General features: G+C 43.5%; 1 protein-coding gene across 7 annotated transcripts in view; it reads left to right on the top strand.

Moving 5' to 3' along the window:
• Positions 1–16,277, top strand: part of Ubr4 (ubiquitin protein ligase E3 component n-recognin 4) — a 127,425-nt gene that overhangs the window by 45,289 nt on the left and 65,859 nt on the right. For 3 of the 7 annotated variants that reach the window (XM_071617409.1, XM_071617410.1, XM_071617408.1), the window contains exons 35-55: positions 495–686; positions 1,177–1,247; positions 1,496–1,643; positions 2,064–2,291; positions 3,145–3,315; positions 4,246–4,428; positions 5,228–5,386; positions 5,725–5,877; positions 6,319–6,546; positions 6,868–7,025; positions 7,980–8,151; positions 8,373–8,574; positions 9,599–9,762; positions 10,195–10,411; positions 10,896–11,112; positions 11,861–11,893; positions 13,024–13,087; positions 13,493–13,627; positions 14,699–14,873; positions 15,568–15,651; positions 15,741–15,881. In XM_071617409.1, the coding sequence (XP_071473510.1) occupies positions 495–686; positions 1,177–1,247; positions 1,496–1,643; positions 2,064–2,291; positions 3,145–3,315; positions 4,246–4,428; positions 5,228–5,386; positions 5,725–5,877; positions 6,319–6,546; positions 6,868–7,025; positions 7,980–8,151; positions 8,373–8,574; positions 9,599–9,762; positions 10,195–10,411; positions 10,896–11,112; positions 11,861–11,893; positions 13,024–13,087; positions 13,493–13,627; positions 14,699–14,873; positions 15,568–15,651; positions 15,741–15,881 (3,295 nt within the window). The remainder of the gene's footprint in view (positions 1–494; positions 687–1,176; positions 1,248–1,495; positions 1,644–2,063; positions 2,292–3,144; positions 3,316–4,245; positions 4,429–5,227; positions 5,387–5,724; positions 5,878–6,318; positions 6,547–6,867; positions 7,026–7,979; positions 8,152–8,372; positions 8,575–9,598; positions 9,763–10,194; positions 10,412–10,895; positions 11,113–11,860; positions 11,894–13,023; positions 13,088–13,492; positions 13,628–14,698; positions 14,874–15,567; positions 15,652–15,740; positions 15,882–16,277) is intronic. The other 4 variants (XM_071617413.1, XM_027951897.2, XM_071617411.1 and 1 more) reach the window with 3 other exon arrangements.

The raw sequence follows: 16,277 nt of genomic DNA, 5'->3' as shown, positions 1-16,277 counted from the left end.
TTTTAGGGAAATATGAACTAATTACCTGCAGTTGTTTGTTGGAAACTTTTTCTCTTTATCTCTAAAGCGATTGCTTCCCTTCTGCATTAGTATTAGTTCAATTAATTAAAATGACTTTCACAATGGTTAAAAAAAAAATGCAGATGGTAAGCGAAAAGGCCAATGAAAGCCTCTTTGGATTTATAATCTGGTCTTGTCTTGAATGATTTGTCTCCAATTTTACTTCATTCTCCCAGTTTCAATTCTGCTTTATAAGACTTCATGAAGAGTTATTTTTGTGCTTAAGAACAAATGAATGTACACTAATTCACTACAACTTACTGACTAGCTATGTGTAGATAGTGGAAAGAGCTGGGGAAATAGATAATTAAAATGATCTTAGTTTTCTTCCCTGCCTGTATACCATTCCTCTGATCCTTATTGTGAAAATGTGGTTTACATAATAATTAAGCTGGAGAACCAAGTTTCTGTGAGGTTGTGGTCTTCTCTTGTAGCATGTGGTAGTCTTGGAGTGCACGTGTCATATTATGTCTTACTTGGCTGATGTCACGAATGCCCTGAGCCAGAGTAATGGTCAAGGGCCAAGTCACCTCTCAGTGGATGGTGAAGAGCGAGCCATCGAGGTGGACTCAGACTGGGTAGAGGAATTGGCAGTGGAAGAGGAAGATTCCCAGGCTGAGGATTCAGTAAGTACTGAGTACTTAGTACCCTTTAAGTTAGCCTTTTAAGGTCAGGGCTAGTGTGCTAATAAGCCTTTGGCACTTTCCCAAGCCCCTTCATAAACTTTCCAACCCCATTCCTTTCTTCCAATTCCCATGCTTCATGCCTGGTTTGGCTTTTCTAAGCCTGCAGGAGCAAGCTATGGGGAATTAATCTCTCAGGGATTTCAATAAGCAGATGCCTTTCTTTTGTTCAGAATCACTTGTCTTGCTTCTTTACTTTGTATCCAAAGTAGAACTTCAGGGATGAGTCCTTCATGGGGATGGGAGTGCATTGATTTTTCTCTTAACCACAATATCCTGAGGTTGTACTTGAGGTTGCTGCAGATTTCCAGCCAGTAGGCTGTTTCAATTTGGATAGGTTTCTGTTGTTCATTGAGTGTGGAAGCTGATGTGGTTTTCTGAGTATCTATATGGAGGAATAGATTTCTGATTAAAATTACTTATTGTCTTTAAGGATGAAGATTCTCTCTGCAATAAACTCTGCACTTTTACAATCACACAGAAAGAATTCATGAACCAGCATTGGTAAGTGCTCTTCATTTTAGATGAGGATTTGCTAGGCTTTGATTTTTTTTTTTTTTTAATAAAAATTTAAAATTTTTTTTTAAATTATAGATGGACACAATATCTTTATTTTTGTTTGTTTATTTTTATGTGTACTGAGGATCGAACCCAGGGTCTCAAGCGTGTGAGACAAACGCTCTAACAACCCCAACCCTAGGCTCCGATGTTTGATGCTTCTGAGCTTGCTTGCTGGTTCTTATTTTTTGTAGGTACCACTGTCACACCTGTAAAATGGTGGATGGGGTTGGTGTGTGCACAGTATGTGCTAAGGTGTGCCATAAGGATCACGAGATTTCCTATGCCAAATATGGATCCTTCTTCTGTGACTGTGGAGCCAAGGAAGATGGCAGCTGCTTGGTAAGAGATTTACAACCTTCTCTGAACCATAAAGGGTGACTTATTAGTGACACTAGAATACTTAATCCAAACTGGAAAATTTTCATATCACCTCCATGTTACCTGGGTTTATGAACATATTCATGTTCTGTTCCTGATCTGTACAGTTGTGGCACTTCACTTGGAATATTAGAACTCACAGCCTCTTTAGAGATCTTGCAGTCAGTTTTTTCCTAAGAACTCCACAGTTGCAGATGTTATAATCAAAGCTTGACGCTACATGTGGGCAGCAAAGTTAGATATTAGGTAAATACCATGAATTTTAGTATTTTGAATAATTATACATGCTTAGGTAATTTCTCTTTTGGCTCCAAGATCTTAGGAAATATTTCATCTGTGCTCTGGCAAGAGCTGAGGGACCTTGATGTTTTCTGTCCCTAGGCACTGGTGAAGCGAACTCCTAGCAGTGGCATGAGCTCCACCATGAAGGAGTCGGCATTTCAGAGTGAACCCAGGGTTTCAGAGAGTCTGGTGCGCCATGCCAGCACTTCACCAGCTGACAAGGCCAAGGTCACCATCAGTGATGGAAAAATCACTGACGAAGAGAAGCCCAAGAAGAGCAGCCTATGCCGTACAGTAGAGGGCTGCCGGGAGGAGCTACAGAACCAGGTGGGACTTCCAGATGGTCCCTGGTACAGTAGAAAGAGTTCAGAGCCTGGCAAGTTAGTGTGAAAGTCAGTAATGCCTGGGGCTCCCCTTGCAGCTTGTTTTCTTTTTTTTCTCTCTTAATTTTCACAGTGCAATATAAATAGTATGTGTGATCAGTCTCTAGAGAAGGATTTATGATTGAGGAGCATTAGTAGTGCAGGGGTTGGTGTGAGAATAACTTTTAGTTTTGTAATACTCTAGAGCATTCTTTCTTCCTTGTTTTGGTGGGGACGGGTACTGGGGATTGAACTCGGGGGCACTCAACCACTGAGCCACATTCCCAGCCAATTTTGTATTTTATTTGGAGAAAGAATCTCACTGAGTTCCTTAGCGCCTCACCATTGCTGAGGCTGGTTTTGAACTTGTCCTCCTGTCTCAGCCTCCTGAGCTGCTGGGATTATAGGCGTGCCCCACCGCACCCAGCAGTAGAGCACCCTTCTTGGCCTGGGTTTCTCATTTGGAGTCCAGAATCAGAAAATGATTTGATTATTTTCTCAATTTTCCTACCCTATATATATAGGAGAGAAGTTAGCTTATTATATCTGCTGGGTGCCTTGGATCATTAGGGTTTCTCTTTTGGGCACCTAGTTTGGAAATATTCCTCTAGAATTAGTAGCATGGTAGCATATTAACTGGAATCAAATCCAGGATTATGGAGAGAAGGAGATGATGATTTGGTTAGGATATCCAACTGGAAGTGAGGAAACTGGATTCTGAAGGCAGTTACTGGCAAGAATATTATGAGTATGACCCATTCTCATTCTCTCTCTCGCTCGCTCTCTCTTTTTCACTTTTGTATTTCGATTTTTCTCAGGCCAATTTCTCCTTCGCGCCTCTCGTGTTAGACATGCTCAATTTCCTTATGGATGCCATTCAGACCAACTTTCAGCAGGCTTCTGCTGTGGGAAGTAGTAGCCGGGCACAGAAAGCCCTCAGTGAGCTGCACACAGTGGACAAGGTGGTTGAGATGACAGACCAGCTAATGGTGAGTGTGTCAGCGCATGAAATTTGGTGGTTATAGGAACCAGCAAGTTGGTTGGAATACCTGAGTGTGCTAGATCCTCTGAGGAAGGCACTTACAAGTCAACCCCAGACCATTCAGGACTTAGTGTCTAAGATATGACCCTCTCCCCCCAATTGTACTATAAACAATGTCATAATCAACATGTGAGGCATGCCTCAAAAGAAGAGAATAGGGGCATTTAAGTCAACCTGGCTAATCCAAGTCCTCTTCGTAGTTCATGAGTATGTGAACCCCCAAGATGTGGGAACTCCACTTTGGGGCAGTTATAATAGAAATTTGTTATTTATATGAAATAGAAAACCTCCTTATTGTGTATCCTTCCTCAGGATTTCTCTTGTCCTCTTTTGATTACAGCCCTTTAGACAATTTACATTTAATTCCTCATAGGATAGGTATGGTTATATGGTTATCAGATATAAGTCATTATTCACTTTAAAACCAGCTGCTCAGCACTGAATATGACTTTTCAGTGTGGTCTTTCTGGTCGTTTTAGTAGCAGTAGTGAGTAGGAAGTGAAGTTAAGGCAATTTCTAAAGAGGAACAAACAAATATGAGTGAGACCCTTGAGTGGATCTATCAAGGTGGCTATTACTAAGGGAGTAGTATTCATTTGGAAGCACTCACGTGCGCATATATTCTGGTATTTTATTAAAAATCAGTTTATAAGAGACCAGTACGTTGTATTGATTAAGTTTAGGAAAAACTTGACTGCACTGTTCTTATTGGGCTGACAAATGCCTGACAGATTTACCCAGATGTGCCTGAGTGGGAGGTTGGAACCCATTGCTTTTGAATGACTGAACTGTGCAGTGCATGGCATGTAAGTGCTGTATGAATCCACTGGACCTTAGTTGCTTATTACTGCCTGCTTTCTCTGCTTTCCTCTGCCAGGTTCCCACTTTAGGCTCTCAGGAAGGTGCCTTTGAGAATGTTCGGATGAATTATAGTGGAGACCAGGGCCAGACCATACGGCAGCTGATCAGCGCTCATGTGCTCAGGCGGGTGGCTATGTGTGTGCTCTCTTCCCCCCATGGGCGTCGCCAGCATTTGGCTGTCAGTCATGAGAAGGGCAAGGTGAGTCTTTGGATTCCTTCCCACTTATTTAGGTCATGCTTGTTTTAAACCCCAAGCAGAATAAAGAGGTGACCATAGTCACACTGGGTTCTAGAAGTGTGTTAGGGACAGATTTCATTGAACTTTTCTACTTGAACCTTGAGTTGTTTGATTAGAGCAGATATAAGTAGGACAAAGACTGTTCCTATTTGTAAATTCCCACTCAAAGCATCTTAGACATCTTATGCTCTTAGGAAATTTGCAGGGACTAGCAGGTCACTCCATAAGGGTACAAGCTGAGAGATTAAAGCCTTCATAGGAAGACCCAGTGTTCTTTTTCAGTCTTTCTCTGTCTTCCTGGCTTTCTAAGGACAGGGAAATTTGTGTTTTATGGAACTAGTAGAAGTTGGAAGAGTGCTTAATAACTTATGCTTTTCTGGATTCTATCCTCTCTCATCACAACTATGATCCTTAAAAGAGCTACAAAATATTTCAAAAACAGTTTCAAAGAAAACTAGGAAAGGACAGAATGACATAGGGAACTATTTTGTGAAATGATTCTACAAGGAAAAGTTGGTTTTATTACTACTCAATGCCCTTTTAGGAAGTGGGGATCGAAGTCATTTTGTGTTTTTTGTTTTTTTTTTGCCAGAACAAATAGAGGCTAATATTTGTCTAGAAATTTCCTAAGAGACTTTTCCATTAAAAAAAAAAAGAAAGCCTGTGGATTAACATGTCTACTGGAGGAATTTTTGTCATGTGCCCTGTGTTCTCTGAGAAGAATAGGGTTGGGAATGAATTGATAATGTTTCCTTTGCAGATCACTGTTCTGCAGCTCTCTGCACTCCTAAAGCAAGCAGATTCCAGCAAAAGGAAATTGACGCTGACCCGCTTGGCTTCTGCCCCAGTTCCATTTACTGTGTTGAGCCTCACTGGAAATCCCTGCAAGGAGGACTATCTTGCAGTTTGTGGGCTGAAGGTAAGAATCCTGATCCCAGTTTGGTTATCTTAACTGTGTGCCCTAGTCATGTTCTCTCCTGTTCTGAGCACCAGTTTTTCTTACTCATTGTTGAATGGAAGCTTAAATGCTATTGGAATGCAGAAGAAATCTTCCTTTGGATTTTTTCCAGGTCTTCCAGATTTCCCTGTGTTTGAACAGTCTGTGTGTGTTCTGCAAACTTGAATACGTTACTAGACAGTATAAATACTGTCTTAGGCCAGGGAATGGCAGGGAAGAAGAGGAAGCATGAAAACTCAGATGAATTTGTCTACTTGTCAAATCACCTTTTAACCACTTTATCTTTAAACTGTGTTCAGGACTGCCATGTGCTCACCTTCAGTAGTTCAGGCTCTGTCTCGGATCACTTGGTATTGCATCCCCAGTTGGCGACAGGAAACTTCATCATCAAAGCCGTGTGGTTGCCTGGCTCACAGACTGAGTTAGCAATCGTCACTGCAGACTTTGTAAAGGTACAGTTACAGCTCTATGACGATGTTGTCCTGGCTTACAAATCTAGAATATCTGATCTCCATTATATGCTAGCTTCTTCCCCCAGAAATCAAAAATAAAAAACACAACGTTTTTTTCTTTTTGTTAATGTTTCTGAGTAGGTACTTTCTGTGTGTAATTGATTACACTATACCACTATACCAAGTATACGCACTATACCAAGTATCCACTTTTCTGACATTGTTACAGAATTTGTGTGTTTCTTTCCCACTCATTTTTTGAGGAAGAGTAGAAGATATTTCATTCATATTTGTATGCCTAGTGCCTAACACTTAGTAGGAATTTGCTGAATGGAGAGTGAATGCCCATTATCAACTGCAGCTGTTAGAATTCTCCAGAATCTTTGGAGGATGGGACTGAATTATATTACCCTCTATTTAGGATTTCCTTCCATTTTACAGATTTACGACCTGTCTGTTGATGCCTTGAGTCCAACCTTCTACTTTCTCTTGCCAAGCTCAAAGATAAGAGATGTTACCTTTTTGTTCAATGAGGAGGGAAAGAACATCATTGTCATAATGTCTTCAGCTGGGTACATCTATACTCAGCTTATGGAGGAGGCCAGCAGTGCCCAGCAGGGACCTTTCTATGTCACTAACGTCTTGGAAGTCAATCATGAGGACTTGAAGGTTAGTGCAGGTGTTGCCATTTCCTTTTGTTCCAGGTTTACTTAGTTTAGTAACTCCTCTGTTTTTGTTCCATTTTCTTTCTTTTTTTTAGTTTGTGCTTCTAACTTTTTAACCTAATAGCAGAAGCTCTTGTACTTCATGACTAAACTGATTCAACTTGAAATTCCTTTATTCTGAGAACATTTTTGAAGTTTCCCCATGGGAATCTCATGCTTGGAGTGTGAGAGTACCTGAGCATGATTTACAACTCATAGCCAGCATACCCTGGAGGCTGGTAGCCAGGACAAGAAGTTGATGCACATGTGTATCTTGCCCCGCTAGGACAGTAACAGCCAGGTGGCAGGTGGAGGTGTTTCTGTGTACTACTCCCACGTGTTGCAGATGCTGTTCTTCAGTTATTGTCAGGGCAAATCGTTTGCTGCCACCATCAGTAGGACAACTCTGGAGGTATTGCAGCTCTTCCCCATCAACATCAAAAGGTAGGAATTGAATGTCCACCTTCCAATATAGGGGCTATTCACTCCTCTCCCAAGTATTGGTCCCCATCTGAAGAGGTGTAAGAAACTTATTTTTCTCCAGCAATCCTCCTTTCTTGCTAGATATCCTTAAAATCTAGTGGCATTCAAGGTTGGCAGGTTCATCCTCCACCATGGAGACCCCCCCTAAGCTTTAAGAAGTAGTTGGCAGTGGTAGGGGGGCGGGGTTCCTGTTATGCAGAAGGGAGAAAGCTCTATAGTCAATTCAGCACATGTGATTGTAATAATTACCAAATTTTGATTAGGGGACATAAGGTACTCATCCTGCCATTATGTCCTTTACATTTCCTTCTTGTGGGAAACTTAATATATCAGGAAATAGAACATGTTATCAGTACTGGAGGCATGGCTGGAACTAGGGGAGGCAGAGGCTTTCATTCAATTTCCAGATGAGAGGTATGTGTGTGGTAGTGGGTCTTATTTAGGGAAAAGGAACAAGAGATTTAGTATCTCTTTTAGTACTTATCTGTTACTCAAGAGCCATTATGGCAGTCTCTCAGGCCTCTCTTTTGGGAATTACCTGGTTTGGGATGAAATAAAATGGACATGAATTCAGACATAACTTGACATGCTTAGAGATTCTTATAGGATGCTGGTCATCAGCCTTAGGCAGCTCCATGGCCCTATGAGTTGAAAGCCTCTGGGCACTTAGTGTCACTTGTTCCTTCAGATCATGATAGCTTAGCAGTTTAGATTTTAAATGAGGACCCTTCCTGGGAGTCTACATTAGAATGTATGAGTGTTTCCCAGGGTTTGGAACAAAACTGACCCATAGATGATCTGAATCCTTGGTCAAGGGTATTATTCTGGAGTCAGCTAGTTGGAGGGTGGCTTTAGGTCAAGAGAACTATTAAATGGTGATTGATACCCTAACTTTGGGAGTTTTATTGTTTGCAGTTCCAATGGTGGCAGTAAGACTTCTCCTGCCCTTTGCCAGTGGTCCGAGGTGATGAATCACCCTGGCTTGGTGTGTTGCGTCCAGCAAACTACAGGTGTGCCACTGGTAGTTATGGTGAAACCAGACACTTTCCTCATCCAGGAGATTAAGACTCTTCCTGCTAAAGCAAAGGTCAGTGCCCGAATGGCCCATTTATTTATGAAACTTTTCTGTCTCTTTTCAACGGAGGCCTTTAAAAAGGTTTTTCAATCCATTTCCCCTAGACGCCTTTTCTTTGCTACCCTTCTGCAACCCTACCTGACTATGGAACCAGTAGCCTTTCTGGATCTTTCTCTCTGTGGGTTCTAAGCTCTAGGTGTAGGAACTGACCTTCCTTTGTCTCTTCCACTCAGATCCAAGACATGGTTGCCATTAGGCACACAGCCTGCAATGAGCAGCAGCGCACAACCATGATCTTGCTGTGTGAGGACGGCAGCCTTCGCATTTACATGGCCAATGTGGAGAATACCTCCTACTGGCTCCAGCCGTCCCTACAGCCCAGCAGTGTTATCAGCATCATGAAGCCTGTTCGAAAGCGCAAAACAGCTACCATCAGTAAGGCCCCTTCGTGGGGAATGGGTACACAGTCTTACAGGCAGTGACAGAGTAGACCACCATAAAGATTTGAGAAGAAACGGTGACTATCCTGCTTGAACATTTGTCCGAAAAAAGAGATAAATTTTAGACAGTTTCCTGAAAGGAAGGATTCCAGATGACAAGCACGTGTTGGCTGTCTATCTGCTGCAAGTCAGCAGTTCTTTGGTGCCCCATAAAGAATGATGTATGCATCACTTTGGTGCCCTTGCTTGAGGGGTTTTTTTTCTGGGTTTGGAAAAATTACTTGCTCGTAGGATTGAACTGATTGAATAATAGATGACCTCATTTGTTTAATTTACCACTGAGAGTGAAGAAAACCTATCACAGTCTCTGAGCTGATGATTTTGCTGACGGAAAGAGGACTCTTCAAGGGAGAGAAACCTTGAGTTTAGGAGTGAGAGAACCTGGCTGAGCAGGGAGCATTGCAGCTATCATCATATTACATTGTTCTAGAGTCTGTTTGAGATAATGGTGTAGCACATCCTCCTGTACAGAAATAGTTTGAAACTAATTCTTGCTTGCCATATACCCACATCAGTACGAGACTTCTTTTTTTTTTTTGGATACCAGGAATTAAATCCAGGGGTGTTTAACTACTGAGCCATATCCCTAGCCCTTTTTATAATTTATTTTGAGAAAGGGTCTCACTAAGTTGCTTAGGGCCTCACTTAATGGCTGAGGCTGCCTTTGAACTTGTGATCCACCTGTGTCAGCTGCCCAAGACACTGGGATTATCCATGCATTACTAGTATGAGATTTCTTGGCATTGCTAGGTCAAGTGGTTAGGGATAGTAACTACTAGAGAGCTGGTAGGTATCACATAGGCATCATGCTGATGCAAATCCTGTGAGTTTGCTTAGAAAGATTAGAGGGAGCTTGTGACCTCAGTCTGGGAAGAGTCCTTAGCTGTGCAGTGGGAGTGGAGGTGGCCAGAGACCACCCATACCAGTGCTCTCTGGCAATCTGGTACTGTTCTCCACAGCAACCCGCACGTCTAGCCAGGTGACTTTCCCCATTGACTTCTTTGAACACAACCAGCAGCTGACAGATGTGGAATTTGGTGGTAATGATCTCCTACAAGTCTATAATGCACAACAAATAAAGCACCGGCTGAACTCCACTGGCATGTATGTGGCCAACACCAAGGTGAGGACTTTGTTGGACTGGGTTTAAGCCTTGGATAGAAGGACTGGTCAACAGTATGGTTCAAGAACATTTTCCTTTTAGAAATTTGTGCTCATAATCACTGACCCTCATTTGTGGCTAAATGATCCTTGGATGAATGAACACTTTCACTCACACGCAGAAGGACTCCCGATCCTGTAAGGCTAGGTTTCCACCATTTGGGGTTATTGTGCAAGAAGGCAGCAGAGTGTTGTTAAATGCTGGGGAGAAGGAAGTCAGACATGAAAAAAAGTCCTTTCCCTGCCTGTTTTTGCATCCTTGGAAGCAAGACAGTCATCACTGGGGAGTTAAAAGAATAAAGATCTTATCTGGGTGTACACATTAAGACTATATCAGAGCACAGAATTTAAGAACTTCTCTTAGTTTTCTGATTCCAGTCTTTTCTCCCTCCAGCCTGGTGGCTTCACTATCGAGATTAGTAACAACAACAGCACCATGGTGATGACAGGCATGCGCATCCAGATCGGGACTCAGGCCATCGAACGGGCCCCATCGTACATTGAGATCTTCGGCAGAACTATGCAGCTTAATCTGAGTCGCTCACGCTGGTTTGATTTCCCCTTCACCAGAGAAGAAGCCCTGCAAGCTGATAAGAAGCTAAACCTCTTTAGTGAGTCGCCAACCCTGGGTGCAGACTTCTACCCTTTCATTATGAGTGCTGGATTAGAGGCCACCAGTCTGTGGTCCATCAGTGTTCTGGGCTCTCCCAGCTTTACTGATTTCTCTGTGGTCTCTGCTGTTAGAAATCTTTACTTGAGATGTAAACAAAAGGCAGGTGCCAGGGAAAGAGCATACTTGAAAATAGGAGGGATAAAGATAGGGTAGTGAAGTGAAGTGTTTGGAGACTGCTGGGGATGGGACAGCACAAGAGGGTCCTTATGTTGATGTTTGGGGACGCTTTGGAAACTTCATGACTTTTGTTCCATGGAACTGTTTCTTCATGTATTAGTGTCTCAGGAGATAAAATTCCTCTATGTTTATAAAAATTGATGTGATTTGTGCCTTTGCCCAGCCTGGTCTGGCCTTTGCTTTTGAAGAGGTGCTCATGGCTCTTAAGAGGATGCGCTTCCACAGGCTTCTCTTGCTCATTGCAGTCGGTGCCTCGGTGGATCCAGCAGGTGTCACCATGATAGATGCTGTAAAAGTTTACGGCAAGACGAAGGAACAGTTTGGCTGGCCTGATGAACCCCCGGAAGAGTTCCCTTCTGCTTCCGTCAGCAACATCTGCCCTTCCAACCTGAACCAGAGCAATGGCACTGGCGACAGCGACTCAGCCGCCCCTACCACGACCAGTGGCACTGTCTTGGAGAGGTACCAGCATTGGCGGGGGTTGGCTTCAGTTCTCACCATTTTCCACTTGCTGCAGAACCTCACTGTGTCTTGAGAGTCTGCCTCTGCACCTGTCCCAAGTCTAGCCTGTGATTTTCTAGTTTTCACATACCACCCCCCACATTCAGTGTCTCCTTACTGTGCAGCTGAAGCCTGAAAATTGGGTGCAGAGTCATCTGATGCCACAGTCTCTGCTAAGGCAGATGTTTTATCCTTTCTCTTAATTCTTAGTACATTTTGGAGCAGCCAGAGGCCACAGACTGGAAGGTACTTAAGTCCATTTTCTAGAATAGGATCCAGACTTGCTAAGATGCTAGGGAAACATCTTCCCTTCCATGCCAGTTGCATCATCTTCTCATCTTCCTGGGCACTAGCTATTTACTTTGGTAATGACATTGCCAGCAAGAGAGGCTGCTGCTGCGCCCTGTAGCAGAGTCTCCTTAGGTCTCCCTATGGTGGCATTCTCAAGCATCGCGCTTGGCTTCTGTGTGCTGGGGAGCTGCTGGTTTGCCATGGTAGATGAAATAATTCACGATGTAAGATTGTGAGTTCTTACATTGTAAGCTGTAAGAATAGCCCTGCTTGAAGTCAGTGCCTCCCACCAGCAACCACCTCCTTCTTTCTCTTTCTTTTCCCCAACCCTATTCATATATGGTTTGCTTAGGATGTGTTTCCAGGATTCTCTGAGCTTCACATTTTTTTCCTTTTTTTTCTTTGCCTCTCCCCCAAGTTCTGAAACTGAGTCCCTAACCAAGCTGGACCGGTTAGTATGCCCTCTTTCTTTTCTCTGCACGAGTGAGTGTGTGTCAGAGAGCAGTGTGTGTGATGGTGTGGCTTTGCATTGATTCTGCTTCCGTGAAGAGTCCTCCTGCTTCTTTCTGTTCTGATCATTGCATGGCTGCAGCGCTCTCCATGTGTAAAAATGGAGCATACCCAGGATCGTGAGTGCACCTTGGTGTTGGCCATGTCAGACTCTTTTAGCTCTCTCCCTTACCCCAGTCCTCTCTACTCCTCTGCAGTAGATGAGAAAGGGTGGGAGTGGAGGGGCAAGAAGAAAGCCCTGTCAGCTCACGAGCCATAGAGGGCTTGTTCCAGCCACATTTGTTCTATACCTCAGGTCCTCTTCCCTAATACTTCATTGCCTTCCTTTACCCTCATGCCGTCTCCCCAGCTACCCTCTCAATACTTATCCTTCTCTGTCCAGAGCTTCAGCTGTCAGGATGTTGGTCTTTTCACTGTGCTATGTTAAATTCAAAGGAGTAAGCCCTGGGAACATGTTACTTGGTACCTTTAATAGTTGGGCTTCCTATTCCTTCCCTAAGGGAGAATTGTCAGTTTTTGAGAGATGCTTTGCACTGCCCTTTGAATATTGGCGAGTGGCATGCACCTAAAAATAGCTTGTTTACTCTGCCGTACCTTGGGACTCAGGAAATGCTCTTGTGCATTTTCTTGGAAGTGTAAGAAAAATCTAACCTTCCTAATGTAGGAAGATGGCTTTAACCTTTCCCTTTGTGTCTCCCTTGCCCACTGATCTCTGGGCACCTGAGCTTTGGGTCCCATTGCATCAAGACTGCTAAGCCCATCTCAGTGATCCTCGCCACAGGCAGCAGAAGGAAGCACATTTATCCTCTTTGAGCAAGAAAAACCCTGTCTTTGAGTTACGGATTATGAACATGGCCTCAGGTTGATCTCCGAGCAGGAGCTGGGTTTCTTCTGGCCTGTAACACAGGCAACGATATGCATGGTGCCTGTGGCAGGTCTTATTGTGCTTTGATTTTGTATTTGGCATTCATTAGCTGTCCCCAAGGTCCTCAAGACCATAGTTTGCCTAGGCTAAAGCACGAGGCGGAGAGAACGGTTGTTGTACTCAAGCCAGGTTTTCTGTCTCCCCAGGCTGGTTGTGAGTTCTTTAGAAGCCCTGGAAAGCTGCTTTGCTGTTGGCCCAATCATCGAGAAGGCAAGTTACTTCTTCAAAGCACTTGGGAGCTTTCTGAAGAGGCAGGAAGTCATTGGAGTTGTCTGAGGCCCAAGGCCTCACAGTTAAACAACACTTATAGCCTAATCTTGATTTGCAAAGAAGATCCAGAGAAGTCTTCAGCTTTGGGCCTCACGTCCTGCTTTTGGTACCCCGTAGTGAGCCATGTCAGAGAGTAGGATATGTGGTTGTGAGCTTGGATCCTAGTCCTTCACCTGTGTTATATGAGAATTATGATTTCTGAAACTGGTTTTCTTTTTTTGGTCTTTTAAATCTATGACATATGACCTCACTCTGGTGGCCTCAAAGGCAGGATGGGAGGGCAGAGGGAGAGTTCATTCTGCAGTGCATTGTGGGGTTAGTGATAACTGCTGTCTTTCACATCAGGAGAGAAACAAGAATGCAGCTCAGGAGCTGGCCACTTTGCTGCTGTCCCTGCCAGCACCTGCCAGTGTCCAGCAACAGTCCAAGAGCCTTCTGGCCAGCCTCCATACCAGCCGCTCGGCCTATCACAGCCACAAGGTAATCGTTCCCTTTCAGGGAGGCTTCTGTAGAATTGGAAGTTGTGGCCCCGACAGGGAACTGAGTAAGTTGGTTTTGTGTATGTGAAGTGAGGGCACAGCTGTGTAAGCTGTGGAAAGGCTTGATAGCAGTGAGATTAGACCTGAGTCTAGAGTTTTCTCCTGGGAAATTCATGAACACCACTCAAAGCTGAGGGCCAGTGACCAGTGGGCCACTGGTTTGTGTTGTTTTTTTTATTCCTCTAGTAGGATCAGCAAGGCTTAAGAAAGAGAAAGACACTAAGGGTGGCAGCTTCTCCCCAGAACAGTGAGGGGAGGGGAGTCACTCAGTGGATAGAGCTGCCAGTGTTTTCACCCCACCCCTGGCTGTAGGATAATGTGAAAGGCATCCTGTTCCCTGGAGCAGTGTTGACTGATTAATGGTTGGGGAGCATCTGAAGGGCCTCCCCCATAAAAATCAGTAGATGCTAAAGGAGGTGAGTTGGGCCAGTTTCCTTATTTGGACGAGATGACAGTTTAGAAGCCACTAGTCCAGGAGCCTTGGTTAGCTTTCATGTTTCCTGCCCATAAAATTGAGAAATGTGAGTTTAACTTGTGACCCTCCCCAAGGAAAGGCCGTTTGGAAACATCACCCTTAGGCACTAGGAACTTGCTGAGAAACTGCTCTTCTGCTAGAGGGAGATCTGGGCTGCTGCAGAACCGGAGACTTGAGTGGACTCTAATTTTCCTATCATGTTTTGATACTGATTGCATGACTTTTGACTTGTTAAAGACTTTAATGTTTAGTGCTGGGATGTAGCTCAGTGGCAAAGCGTCTGCCTTGCATTCGCAAAGTCCTGAGTTCGACCCCCCAGTTCCAAAAAAGAAAAAAAAAAAAGACTTTAATGTTTTATGTGTTTTAAGTCCAACATATTGGGCTGCTTTGAAGGTTTGTTCTGGGTGGGTTGGTGGGAATTGATCTGTTCTCCTGAGAGGAGGTAGCAATCCTGATGATTGCCACTCCCCTCTATTTTTTGTTTTTAGTGTTCAGCCTTTGCTTATGGTTGATTCTCTGTGATGCTGTGTTGTATAGGATCAGGCCTTGTTGAGCAAAGCTGTGCAGTGTCTCAATGCATCCAGCAGAGAAGGCAAGGATCTGGACCCTGAGGTGTTCCAGAGGCTGGTGATCACAGCTCGTTCCATCGCCATCATGCGACCTAATAACCTTGTCCACTTCACGGAGTCAAAGCTGCCCCAGATGGAAACAGGTGAACTTGGCCTACGTGGCTGTGGTCCTGAAATCTGCTTACACCTCTCTACCCTCTCTCCTCCTCTTTCTATTCTCACTGGCCTTTCAACTAACCTCAGGCTCTGTGATAAGGATTTTGCTGCCTGTTCTATATCTTGTGGATGTTAGGATTGTCCCATTTTAACTGAGTGCCCTTTCCAGTGCTCATCTTGAGTTTTATTTGATTATACTTGAGTTTATTTAGTGTTCTGAACATCAGGTATAATTTGTCTCTGGAGTTAACATTGTTACCGTCTTTAGGGTAAAGCTAAACTTGGTCGGTCCTGCTCATATTGAAGTTATGGGTTGTATCTTGTACTTTTATATTGTCCTTTTGCCAGTACTTTATTAATATGTTCAGTGGCCTTTCTCAGTGCTGCATTCTGTTTCTTCATCTCTTCTTACATTGACTGGGTACCAAACCTGTTTTGCCATTTTCAAATAGAATTAAGTGATGCCTTTACATTTTTTTATTATTTATACGTCCCCATATGCTGTCATTGTCCTGCTTGTCCTCCCTCCTAACACTACAATCCTAGAAACATTCTCAGATGTTCCCCTAGATTTTAGAAGTTGAACAGTTGGACATCTTTTAATCTGCTGTAAAGATCCTGAATGCTCCCCTTTCTACTTAATTCTAACATTCAATGTTTTCTGTGATATTCCTTTCCCAGACTGTTTTTTTCCTAGATGTGCCTGCTGGAATCTAGGGATAGTTGGCATATTGATTGGGGCCCCACTTGAAACTCCCTCCGCAGGCAAGCTTCCTTGACCTGAGTTAACCTTAAAACAAATTAAATTCCATCTTTGATTTGCCATCGTTAATAATCTTCTTTGTCCTGCGTAGAAGGAGTGGATGAGGGGAAGGAACTGCAGAAGCAGGTGGAAGGAGATTGCTGTAGTTTCATCACCCAGCTTGTGAACCACTTCTGGAAACTCCATGCGTCCAAACCCAAGAATGCCTTCTTGGCACCTGCTTGCCTGCCAGGTATCATATTAAAAGGGACACTTGAAAACTTGATACATAATGAAGTTGATATAAATTCTGTCTTTGAATAGCTATGACCCTTAGCCTTCATCATTCACTTCTTCCAGAATTAATAATTGGGAACTAGAAGTCTATGAGATCAGTGTATTATTCCTGATACAGGAACTAGCTTTGTGACAGAGAGTAGGGTTTTCTTGTGCTGTATCTCTTCATGTGGGGTTGCACGTTTCATGTAAAGAGATACTCGTGTGTGTGTGTGTGTGTGTGTGTGTGTGGTGTATGTATCTTCTATGGTATTTATTATTGTTTTTAAGAACATTTTTTAAAACTTGTTCAATGTTTATTTGAAAGTTAAAAATTAAGTATCAGTCTTGAATTATTTACAAGCTGCTACTG

Source organism: Marmota flaviventris, chromosome 10 (genome assembly GCF_047511675.1).
Source record: "Marmota flaviventris isolate mMarFla1 chromosome 10, mMarFla1.hap1, whole genome shotgun sequence".
Lineage (NCBI taxonomy): Eukaryota > Metazoa > Chordata > Mammalia > Rodentia > Sciuridae > Marmota > Marmota flaviventris.
This window is presented reverse-complemented; position numbering and strand designations above follow the sequence as displayed.